At 54.7% G+C, this 12,420-nt stretch overlaps 1 protein-coding gene across 1 annotated transcript in view; it reads left to right on the top strand.

Moving 5' to 3' along the window:
* Positions 1-11,057, top strand: part of Ret (ret proto-oncogene) — a 30,110-nt gene extending 19,053 nt beyond the window's left edge. Inside the window, exons 9-20 of the mRNA XM_010622457.3 lie at positions 187-297; positions 740-859; positions 1,384-1,640; positions 2,471-2,618; positions 2,979-3,086; positions 3,794-4,008; positions 4,087-4,209; positions 5,129-5,199; positions 5,417-5,554; positions 6,376-6,475; positions 7,659-7,806; positions 8,997-11,057. Of these exons, the coding sequence (XP_010620759.1) occupies positions 187-297; positions 740-859; positions 1,384-1,640; positions 2,471-2,618; positions 2,979-3,086; positions 3,794-4,008; positions 4,087-4,209; positions 5,129-5,199; positions 5,417-5,554; positions 6,376-6,475; positions 7,659-7,806; positions 8,997-9,154 (1,697 nt within the window). The 3' untranslated portion in view covers positions 9,155-11,057. The remainder of the gene's footprint in view (positions 1-186; positions 298-739; positions 860-1,383; positions 1,641-2,470; positions 2,619-2,978; positions 3,087-3,793; positions 4,009-4,086; positions 4,210-5,128; positions 5,200-5,416; positions 5,555-6,375; positions 6,476-7,658; positions 7,807-8,996) is intronic.
* The last annotated feature ends 1,363 nt before the right edge of the window (positions 11,058-12,420 follow it).

Genomic DNA, 12,420 nt, shown 5'->3' with positions numbered 1-12,420 from the left:
TCCCCACCCTGGTGAGCTGCCTGTCACCATGGTGTCCCCTGGGGACCCTGTCCGGCCTTCCATGTTGGCCAGGGATGTGTGGGGTTTCTCTTCATGGTCCTCAGTTTCTCTCTCTAGAGGAGCCCAGGAGTTTGCGGGGTGTCTGAGTGGCAGCATCCATGTGGTGATGGCTATGTCACACTGCAGGGATCTCCAGGAACTTCTCCACCTGCTCCCCCAGCACCAAGACCTGCCCTGATGGCCACTGTGATGTCGTGGAGAACCAGGACCCCCATATCTGCCCCCAGGACTGCCTGCGTAAGCTGAGGATGGCAGGACTGGCAGGGCACACTGGCTGCATCAGTCTGTAGAGAGCAGGCTGGGTGTGGCATCAGAGCATGGCTGGGCCCCTGTGTGGCCCTGGGTTCTGTCCTCAGCATAGCCATGATACCAAATGTCACAGTTGTGAGGCCAATCCAGGCTCCTCCCACCTCTCACCTGGACAAGGGCTCTGTCCCCAATGTGCTGGCCCTGGTGACTGGCCTCACAGCACTGCATTCTCCTCCCTATAGACCACCCCTGCTCTGCTCCTCAGACACCCAGGGGTGCTTTCTGGGAATGCTGCAGGGGCCCTGGGCAGTCTGGGTTCCTCCATCATAGCCAAAGGGTTGGCCTATGGGGCTTCACAGCAGAGCCCACTGCCCAGGTGAGCCTCTCCTGACAGCCTGTACACCTGGTTGACAGCCATATCTGTCCTCAGGGGGCAGCATCGTTGGGGGTCACGAGCCTGGGGAACGCCGGGGGATTAGAGCTGGACATGGCACCTGTAGCTGCTTTCCAGAGGAGAAGAAGTGCTTCTGCGAGCCTGAGGATAGCCAGGGTGAGGGCACAGCTTCTGAGAGGACAGGGGCACAGCTGTCAAGGCCATGCCCTGCTGAGCCTCAGTTTTCCCATGGATGTAGCCCAGGAGAGGTGCAGGGGCCTCTGTGAGGTATCTTCCCTGTGTTCTCTGGGGAGGGCTGGGGCAGTTCAGGGCTCTTTCTCTGACACCTGTCCTTGGCTGGATCCCATTCCCTGTCCCTGTCCCTGTCCAGCTGTCACTTTCAGGTCCCCATTGTCTAACATGGGCAGCACAGGCCACAGTGACTGCACCGGGGACGCTTCCTGCCCCCAACCCTGGGACACTCAGTGCCTGAGTTGTGACAGGGCTGGGCATATGATTCCGTGGCAGCCCTGGGCAGCTGGTACAGGGGGTGCAGCCCCTTCTGTATCACCTGAGCGGGCCACCCAACACTCTGCCAGTGGCAGTCAGAAGGAGGTGGCACAGTCTGCAGTGGGGCAGGTTCCCTTGGGGTGCTATGGGGCTCACAGGGCCTCAAAGTTGAGGGCTGTCCACTCATGCAGCCCCACTGTGTGATGACCTGTGCCGCACGGTGATCGCGGCGGCTGTGCTCTTCTCCTTTATCATCTCGGTGCTTCTGTCCACCTTCTGCGTCCACCGCTACCACAAGCATGCGCACAAGCCACCCATTGCATCTGCGGAGATGACCTTCTGCCGTCCTGCCCAGGCCTTCCCAATCAGCTACTCCACAGCAGGGGCCCGCCGGCCCTCATTGGACTCCATGGAGAACCAGGTCTCTGTGGACACCGTCAAGATCCAGGTGAGGGGTCCCCGGCCCAGGGCTCAGGGCAAGCATGGGCTGCACACATCCTTACCAGCGGTGCACCAGGGGGCACCCAAGCTGCCTTCCAGAGGAGATGGGCAGTGCAGTTGGAGTCAGGATGACTCAGAAGGCTGGGATATGAGCTGAAAGGGTCTCAGGAGGGCAGGCTGGGCCCCACAGGGAGGGAGCAAAGTCCCAGGGTAGGCTAGGGTGCCATATGGCTGATTCTGGTTTGCAGGTTGAGCAGAGGACACTGTATTCTGCAGGCTTCAGCCCTTCCAGGGTTTGCTCATACAACCAGGGTGGGCCTGGTGTGCAGTAAGACTCAGGGATCTGAAGGCAGTACACCAGCCAGAGCCTGAGCCAGGTGCAGGAGTGGTGATGCAGTCTGGGCCAGGCTAGGTTTCCTTAGGGTTTATGGCACCTTTCTCTGCAAGTGTCCACAGGGGGCCTGTCACCCTGGGTGTCCCCACTCTAGCTAGATATTGCAGGCTGGACGCCTAAACTGTGGATGCTGTGCAGGTCCCTGGGGCCTGAGGTCAGCAGACGGAGCCCTGGGTTGCTGGCTGTCACTGTGAGCATGCAGGATTGCCTCATAGGCCTGGGTCCCCTCACTGTGGCAGGACATGGACCTGAGCTCTGAGCACCCAGGCATATGCAGTGGGTCCGGGGCCTTTACCAGGAAGACGAGGTACCCATCACAGGGGTCTCGGTCCTGGTGCAGAAGCAGCCACTCCCCACTCGGGCCTCATCTCCCAGGCTCCTCAATGATCTACCTACATGTTCCTCACTTTACCCCTCTTCAATCATCCCCTCAACCCACACAGGAGGACCCAAAGTGGGAATTCCCTCGCAAGGACCTGGTTCTCGGGAAGACCCTGGGAGAGGGCGAATTTGGGAAGGTGGTGAAGGCCACGGCCTTCCGCTTAAAGGGCAGAGCTGGCTATACCACAGTGGCTGTGAAGATGCTGAAAGGTATGTGGAGCCACAGAGTTTGGCACAGGTGTCCTGGGGTGTGAGTGCTGCATCTACCTGTGACTGTCCCATGGGGTGCTGTGAGGAGCCTTTGCCAGGCAGCCCCATGACCTTCACACCTCCCAGTGGCTGTGCTCCAGGCTCACAGATGCAGGACAGTGGCAGCCCTGTGTGTGGTACAGGGCTCTTGTCATGGGGGCTACACAGCAGGGTGCTTCAGGGGTGTGCCCAGATCCCCAGGCCTGAGGGCACCGTGAGGCCCTTGGGAGATCCTGGTCCCTGTGCCCTGAGGGAAATGATTTGCCAGCCCAGCACAGTGGCAGGGGCTGGGTTGCATCCCACTGTCCAACTATCTTCCAGAGAATGCATCCCAGAGTGAGCTGAGGGACCTGATGTCTGAGTTCAACCTCTTGAAGCAGGTCAACCACCCACACGTCATCAGGCTGTATGGGGCCTGCAGCCAGGACGGTAAGCAGGCTGGTGGCTCCCCTCCCTGCCCTGGTCACTCTCCTTTTAACTCCTACACCCCCAGGTTTTGCGCCTTGCTGCTCCCAGGCCTCCCCAAGGGGGCCAGTTGCTGACTGAGCTCTAAGAGGGATGGCATTGCTTCCCAGTACCTGCAGGTACTAGGTGTGCATGACTTCCAGGCGGCCCAACCCAGCCCCACATAGCAAGACACTGTCATCGTTGCTCAGCCGAGAATGCACATACCATCTTGTCTATCTTGGTTTTCAACCCTTGGTGCTGCCTGGGGCTTCTGTGTGTGTGTGTGTGTGTGTGTGTGTGTGTGTGTGTGTGTGTGTGTGTGTGTGTGTGTGTGTGTGTGTGTGTGTGTGTGTATGTGTGTGTATATATATACATACATGTGTACATGCATACAGGGAATGCAGGGACTGCAGCAAGCACCTGGTCAGCACCAGGTCTGCTCAGACCTTCCCAGGACATCCCACCTCCACCTTACATACAGCCCTGCAATGGTGGAAGGGTCAGGGCTCCTGTTGGCCAATCAGTGTCCCCTAGAGGAAGCTGGTGCCCACTGTGATAGATGTGGGGATTCTAGGCTTGTGCTTTCTCAGAGCTGCCCTGGCAGGGCTATGCCAGGGTCCTGTTGCCCACTTGGGTGACAGCTTCCCCACCTGCCCAAGTGGCCTCATGCCCACTGTCCCTGCCCTCAGGGCCACTCCTCCTCATCGTGGAGTACGCCAAGTACGGGTCCCTGCGGGGTTTCCTCCGAGATAGCCGCAAAGTGGGACCCAGCTACGTGGGCAGTGGAGGTAGCCGCAACTCTGGCACACTGGACCACCCTGACGAGCGGGCACTGACCATGGGCGACCTCATCTCCTTCGCCTGGCAGATCTCCAGGGGCATGCAGTACCTGGCTGAGATGAAGGTAGGTGTGGTTACTGCACCCTGGCCGTGCCCAGCTGGCCCACCAGCCGCCTAAGGGTCCCACTCTTCTTCCCTGCAGCTTGTTCACCGGGACTTGGCAGCCAGGAACATCCTGGTGGCCGAGGGGCGGAAGATGAAGATCTCAGACTTCGGGCTGTCCCGAGACGTGTACGAAGAGGACTCCTATGTGAAGAGAAGCAAGGTACACACTACAGAGTGCCCTGAGGGAGTCACAGCAACCCTCAGGTCCTCTAAAAATATGCAGTGGCTTCCTGGGTACTGAACTCTTTCAAGCTGCCTCCTACCCTGTCTGTCCGCACTTTGAGTCTGCAGAGACCCAGTTCCTGCTGTTCCTGTGTCCCTGCTCTTCCTGAAGCCTTCAGGCGGATGCTTTTCTTGTCATCCCAGGCACTTTATAAGGCCTTAGAAAGGTCTGCTGTGGGGCAGCTAAGAGTCTTTGGGGTCCTGACATCATCATTTCCCAGGGTAACCACCCTGACATCTTAGTTTTGTCACCAGCCCCTCTGCTTTCCCAAAGCCTGGTGATGGTCCATATGGGGCCAGTTCGCAACCAGCTGGGGGTGGTCCCAGCAACCAGGTGTTCAGGGCTGACCCCAAGGGGAAGGAACAGCACCAGACATGTCTTCTTGGCTCAGCTCTGCCATGAGGGGCAAGAGCCACTGCTGCTGGTTTTGAGGACCCTGTTTAATTTTTCTAAGGGTTTTCAGGGCAACAGAGACCTCAGAACCATTGAAGGGAAAGAGGGAGGCTGTTGCTACCCCAGGGGGATATGATGGCACCTTCCTGTAACACAGGACAGCAGGTCTCCGGCCTCACAGTCCCCTGGGAAGAAGAGAATGTGAGCACAGGGTCCTAGAGAATGCATTTGGTAAAGGGGAATTGCTATAAATGCTTAGTTAAGGAAGTGAGTGCAGGCTACACCCCTGTACTCCCCAGGGTGTACCATGGGACCACCCTGTGTGGCAGTGGGCAGCTGCCCAGCTCCCACCAGTGTCTCAACAGCACCCTGCAGCTCAGGCTAGGGCTCCAGGCCTTGTGGTTGACCCTGACCCAGGACTCCTGTAGCTGGGACTGCAGAATCACATGAGTGCCCTCCACAGGGCCGGATTCCTGTCAAGTGGATGGCAATTGAGTCCCTGTTCGACCATATCTACACCACCCAGAGTGACGTGTAAGTTGGGGTAATGGAGGCCACCGTTCCCTCTGCATAGCTTGGGTGGTACAGTGCTGGCCCCTGAGGGTAGGGGATGCATTAGGGCAAGAGGGCCATCCAGACCCAGCTGACATCTAGTGTGGCCACTGTGGCACTCGAGGCTAGCAGGCCTTGCAGCTGTGGACAGCTGGGCCCTAGCAGGTAGAGATGCTCATTGTCCCCTTGCTCACCACAGGTGGTCCTTCGGGGTCCTACTGTGGGAGATTGTGACCTTGGGGGGCAACCCATACCCCGGCATTCCTCCTGAGCGGCTCTTCAACCTCCTGAAGACAGGCCACCGCATGGACAGGCCGGACAACTGCAGTGAGGAGATGTGAGCGGGTTTGCTTCATCAGCCATGACCTGCCCCGCATACCAGGCCTCCCATGGGAGGGGACAGGACCACCCCACGCACCCTCTATGCCACACACTGAGCCTTCTATGGAGGGGAACAACCACCCACTTCCTACTTACTCCTGAGCAGCTCTGGCCACCACCCTAGGGAATGGAGAGCAGAGAGCCCTGTTGGATGGGAGCAGATGGGGTAGCAGCAGGCTGTGGGGGAGAGTGATCCCAGGGCCCCACAGGACACATGGGCATTTACTGGAGAATGCCCAGCCAGAGAGCACCAGAGCTGTCCTCTTTCCCACCAAGCAGTTCAACCAGATGGTCCCACGTGGTTTCAGAAGGTTCAAGATGGTCCTAAATGGTTCCACGTAGTCCCAGATGGTTCCAGAAAGCATGTTGAAAATAGATGAGAAGGGACCGTCCAGAGGCAGACACTGCCACAGTCTGTATGCTGCTTAGTCATGGTACCCGGCCGGCAACCACAACACCTTACCATGCTCTGTGCTCTGTGCCTGGGCTCCTGTGGAGGGTGGGAACCTGCCAGTTGGAGGTGTGATGAGCCAGCCACACCTGAAAGTTCAGTCGGCTCATCATGGCACTTCCTGCTCAGGCTCTAGAGCCTGCTGTTTATGATGTTTCTGTGAGGAAAGAGAAAGTTAATCTTCTGGAGGGAAAGGGAGCCCCAGGGTCCTGGAGCCCTTGAGTCTGGAGTAAGGCCAAGCCCCAGTTCCTGTGAGCTCAGCAAAGCAGAAGAGCTGTGGTTCCTTCACACCACAGGTCCTCACTACTGCCCTCCCCACCCCCCAGGTACCATCTCATGCTGCAGTGCTGGAAGCAGGAACCAGACAAGCGACCCGTGTTTGCCGATATCAGCAAAGACCTGGAGAAGATGATGGTCAAGAGCAGAGTGAGTCCTGGCCACCCCTGGGGCTGCAGTTCCTAAGCCAGAGTGGGGGGCAGGGGGGAGGTAAGGAGAGAGTATGCCATCCCTAGGGTAGGTAGCAGGAACACTGCCCAAATCACAGGGAAACCGCAGCTCCTCTCTTGACTCCTAGAAGAGCTCTCATGGTGTTGAAGCAGCCCTGGTGCCTAGTGGCAGCAGCAGGGATGAGAGGGCAGCAGAGCTGTGGCTCCAGTTCCTCTACAATCCCAGGTTATCACTGCTTGTGGCCAAGGATGGGAGCCCCAAGTGCCAGGTGTCCCTGATTTCAAGAGGCCTGTGTCAGGTCTCACAGTTCTTACTGTAACTCATTTATAAACTTTCAAAAGCCCAGCATGAGCCCAGCAGAGCTTATCTGGGAGCCTCAATCAGCTCTCGCGCCTCCCTTTATGACTGTGAGGCCAGGAGTGTGCAGACACAACTTGGGCAGGTATTTGTTGAGTAGCTATTAAGTACTGCATACCAGGGATTCAGTGAACCAGCTGGGCCCTCGAACCCTACCACAGACATCTCTGTCCTCATTGGCACATTTACCAGAAGCATTGTTTATAAACTCAGGACACAGGGAGCTTGGCAAAGCCCTGCAGCAGAGCTTCACAGCACAGCCAGCACTGGGGTGGAACCTTGAGTCCTGTGAGTCAGGCTGTCCTGACTCCCAAGAGCCAGCCAAGGGGCAGCGTGGCCTTGCACGTGCACACACACACACATACGCACGCACGCATGCACATGACAGTCATGCTGGGAGCTGGCACCTGTGACAGTGTCCTGGGCACAGCCAACATCAGTGGTGCATTTCACATTTCTGAGCCCTGACAGGGGCCCCAGGTGGAGGGGCCACAGGGGAGGCTGTGCCTTCAGCTTGACACATGTCGCTTCTGCACGAGACACGTGGCAAAGGAGCTCTCCTGGGCAGGAGTGTCTGATATAGGCAGTCCCGAGCCCTCCATTGTGTGCAGGCTGCCTTTCAGGCCCTGAAAATCTATGAGGGGAGAAAAGGAGAAGACAGAGAAAATAAATGACACTCAGGTGCCAGTGAGGCAGGCACCACCTTGGCAAGGGGCTCTGCAGGTCTTGCCAGGGTGGGGACATGCCAGAACCCTTGTCCTGGGGCATCACGGGGAGGGGGTGACTGGCCATCCCTCTCTTCCAGGACTACCTGGACCTTGCAGCATCCACCCCGTCGGACTCACTGCTGTACGATGACGGTCTCTCAGAGGAGGAGACGCCACTGGTGGACTGCAGCAGCACCCCCCTCCCTCGCACCCTCCCCTCCACATGGATTGAAAACAAACTCTATGGTAGAATCTCCCATGCGTTTACTCGGTTCTAGCAGTGTTGCCCTCTGCACTGTCCTCATTGTCTGTAATGCTTTCTAAAAGTCCTGAACAAAACCAAAGTCCACGCTGAACCCTTTTCTTTGTATATGTCTGATTTTGCATCCAGTTTACATGTGGGCCTTTATTTCAACTATGTCTTTCTTAAAGGATGTGAAAATAAAAGTCATTACCACACTGCCCAGCAACTTAAGACAATACAGCAGAAACCATCAGGGCCAAATTCTCAAGGGGTGCTGCAGAAATGATGAATAAGTCATTTCAGGGGTGGCGCAAGTCACTGTAGTTCCGGTTTAGTTACTTGGATCAATTTGCCTGATGGGAGGGATTTAAATCAAGGTGGGCTGGCACCCTGTATGCACTGAGATGCAGAGGGGGGTGCCTCTCAGAGGCCACCTGGGCCCCAGCCCTGCCGGTCAGGCAGTGAGGCAGTGCTGGGTGGCCCTGCCGGATATGTGGACATTGCTATTTTCACATCCTTCCCCCCACGGTCGTCACTTACAAAGCCAGTGCTAAATGCTAGAGCCAGTGCTTTTTGAAAGAACGTAGTCTGTGGTGCTGTGGCCTTGCAATGGACAGTAAATATGGTTCTTGCCAAAACTCCTTCTTTTGTCTTGGATTAAATACTTGAAAGGTTTTCTGTTTCCTAACTTCATTACTGAGCACTTGAGGGGATTCAGGCACTTCAGCCAGGATGCTCCTTCTGCTGCCCTCCAACTCAGAGTCCCCACTGACGTTGGGGCCAGTGCTTTCTGCATGCTCGCAGGAGGACACTTCTTTCTGTGGTAGGCAATGGACAAATAAGCTCCTTTTTTAGAACATTTTTGCCACAGCAAGCTTGTGTCGCCAGCCTCGTGCCAGTGCCTCATACTGCCGGAGGTAGACAGTTAAGCAGTTTAGCAAACAGAGCAGATTTGAGAGCCTAAAGCCCAGAAAGGCCAAAATTTTTAGCATCTGCTAAATTCTGTTTTACCAAGAGAGCACATAATCTTGCCCCAAACACTTAGGACAGTGTTTTGGAAACCAGGAGTGTAATTGGCACTGAAAGCAGGAGTTTGCCTTGAACATCAAAGGGAGTTTTGCCAAGGCCTCACTGTCTGCACCTGACATGTGGGTCCTTTGGTGCAGAATAAATGATGTGTTTTCATTTTTAGGCATGTCAGACCCGAGCTGGCCTGGAGAGAGTCCTGTACCACTCCCGAGAGCCGATGACACTAACACTGGGTTTCCAAGATATGCAAATGATAGTATATATGCTAACTGGATGGTTTCACCCGCAGCGGCAAAGTTAACGGACACATTTGATAGTTAACATTTCTGTGTGCATGGTCATGGACTCACAAGGGGAAGAACATGCCGAGAATGGACAGTCCACCGGCTCCTCCTGTGCCCGTCACCCTCGCCAGGCCAAGCCCAAGTGGCAGACTCTTTCCTGGTAGTTCGTTGTAACTGGTTTCTCTCCTGATGACCGGTGATGTCCCTCCTGGCAGATGTGGCTGCCATGTGAGTGCTGTTAAATCCTAGCGCTAAGTTGTCCTTCCCCTTTTACACCAGGCAGCCCCTTAGTCTGTGTCCACCAATGACCACCACCACTTGATCCCGGCCCCATGTAGGCCTGCCACTCGCTTGTGTGAGAAATTGTTCCTGAACTGTCTGATTTTCCTGGTTGCCACTGAAACAGTGCAACAAGGTCAAACCATGAAGCACACACACACACACACACACACACACACACACACACACACACACACATACACAGTAGGAAACCCTGGCCAGAGTAACCTGGTCTGACTCAGAAGGAGGCTCTAAGGCCTGGATGGTGAAAGCAACCACCCCCCAACAACCCAAGGACTAGAGGGAATGGGGGACCAGGACAGGCCTCGGCTCCAAATATGAGATCCTATAAATGGTTTTTTAAATCACATAGCCTTTTCTTAGGAAGACACTTAGTTTCACCATTATTAAAGTGATTTTTTAGATTTAGCACAATGGGGATCTGATGCTGCCATTGCTGTGTGCCTGTCAGCTTCTAGAAGGGGCTCAAAGATAGGTCCAGGCCTCCCATGGCAATGTAGGGTGACCACGACCCTGCCACCACAGCACAGAACACTGTGGCCTCTGGTGCTCCATCACCCCCACTGCCACCCGGCTGTGTGCCCTCTGTGGAGAGCAACGGAGCAGGTGGGGCTGTGCTTGTGTCAGTGCGTCCCCAGTGCTCCCTCCTGAAGGGACAGACCCGCTAGTTGTATTAGAAGTAACACAGACCACTGAGCCGGACTGCAGCTCTTGTTCTGCCATGGGAAGACACCATATGGCTCTCAAAGAGCTTGTGCCTGGCTCTTTCCACTCGCAGGCAGCAAGGCATTTTGGTTTCTTCAATTCTCACCATGACACACATGTAAACTTCGTTTCACTATACCCTGGTATGGTCACACTCTGCACCCCTGCAGCTGTGGGGGTGGCTGTGGGAGTCCAGGCCTGTGGTGTCTCAGGAAGGGGCTGCACCACCAGAACACTGCCTGATCTTCAGACATCAGCACTGTGAGAGGACTTTGAGTGGTCTCTGTAAATGCTACACTTCGTGGGCACTTCACAAAGTAGAGAATGTTGGCATTTGTGTGGCAGAAGGACCTGGATGCTTATGTGACAGCCCTGTGGAGGGTGTGCATATAGGCATACACACATCCAGAGAGAGCCAAAACATACCCACAGGGATGTGTAACATAGCCTTAGTTTGGGCCATTTTCCAGATATACTGTGATAGGTTCTACAAATACTAGTCATGGTTCTACAAATACTAGTTGTGACTACAAATGTAGTCATGGTAAGCTGGTTTTCAGATGAGCTTCGTGATACTCTTATTAAATGCAGAACTAAGGGTAAACTCAAGTTATTAAAATGCTCACCTAGTGTGAATTGCTATAATTGGTTTGTTCTCATGGGACGAGACCTCTGGGTCTAAATGCTCGCCCAGGGATGGGGGAAGTAATCTTGCCTAGTAACCCAGCCATCTGAGTTACAAAAGTACCCATGCCCATTAGTCCTGTCAGACAATTTTCATATGCATATGTGCAGATGTTGCTAAGTATTGTTACCAAGTATTAAATAGCAATCTGTCAGCTACTAAAATGTGTGAAATCCATTTAAGAAAGGTTATTAAGCCACACCATGTTAATTTGTTTTTGTAGTCAAGGTGACTGAGGAAATAATTTCAGTTGTATAAATAAAATCATGTATCATAAAATATGCAAACTTCTTTTTTTAACTTTCTAGTCAGCAATGTCAGATCTGTGATTTTGACATTTCCACACAAGAGTTAACATGAGCCAGGGAATCTGTCACAGGCCTCCTGGGGACTGATAGTGACCCAGGACAGGGCTCATACATGGGGTGTGTGACCTGGCACATTGGCAATGGCTGCTGAACACATACCCGCTTGTGCTCTAGGCTGCCTCCCTGCAGAGCCGACAATGCCAAACGTAGGCCTTCAAAGTCGTCTGCCATCTCCTTGACTGAGTGCTTGGCGCTGGGGTGTTTTAGGAGTATGAGATACAATCAGTCTATTACTAAAATCTGGATGGTCGTGGACCCCAAAGGTGGCTGGTGCTGACCCCACCCTTCTCGTGTCTTCTCCCTGGGTGTGACCCCAGTGGTCCCCTCCAAGCCCTGCCAGGAGCAGACAGGGAAGTTGTCAAAGGTGAGTTTTCACCTGCATAGAGCTGACCTGTAGCACCTTCTTCCCTGTTATTTCCTGCATGTGTGTGTGTGTGTGTGCGCTTGCAAGCATACAACTTCCACCTACATCAGCTGCAGGCCGTGGCCCGGCCCTTGGTGCCTGTGTCTCCTCATCTGGACACAGGCATCAGAGGCTGGACATAAGAGAGTGGCTCCAAGCAGCGTTTGTCCTCTGATGTATGATGGACCTCCTCCCATGCCTCCATACTTTTCCTCCTCAGCCTACTGCAGCCTTCACATTGGAGGGGTGAGACCTTGGCTGAGAAAAGCAAAATCCTGTCAGCCCCATTTCAAGAACAATGACAACCCATGAGGAGCACTTGTGTTTGTTTTTTCCCCCTAATCTTTCCCACATGAGGCTAGCTGATTTGGATGGAAATTTAGTTGAGTTTGCGTGACAGCAGGCTTGGATAAATACATGAAAAGGAAAATACAAGGGAAAGCATGGTTTCCACCCACATAAAGGACACATTCTCCCTTGAGCTGTGGAGCAGGGAGTGAGGATCCCTGACTCCTTCAGACACACTTGGCACATTTGGAGGCTGGTGCTGGAGGGCTTCAGCCTCTGTACTTCTAGTCACAAGTAGGGCACAGACAGTGAGTCCAAGGGCCCACTGCAGGCCTGGGCTCCAAGGGAAGTGCTCATCCTCTGCTCCCATGCCTAGGAGAAGCTGCCTCTGCCCTCTCCGCAGCAAGAAGCAGCCTTAGTAGGAACTTTGTAGGTGAGTGGGGACCCACCAGAAGGACTGTCTCAGTCAAGCTCACAAGCAGTAAGAGCCCGTGTCTCAATTTGGGCACCTCACCTGCTGTGCCCTGCAGCAAGGCCCAGGTGTTTGTCAGACA

The sequence above is a fragment of the Fukomys damarensis genome, unplaced genomic scaffold (genome assembly GCF_012274545.1).
Source record: "Fukomys damarensis isolate Sample0158 unplaced genomic scaffold, DMR_v1.0_HiC HiC_scaffold_1, whole genome shotgun sequence".
In the NCBI taxonomy this organism is placed as follows: Eukaryota; Metazoa; Chordata; class Mammalia; order Rodentia; family Bathyergidae; genus Fukomys; species Fukomys damarensis.
The sequence above is the reverse complement of the archived record's forward strand: the minus strand, read 5'-3'. Positions and strand labels throughout refer to the sequence as shown.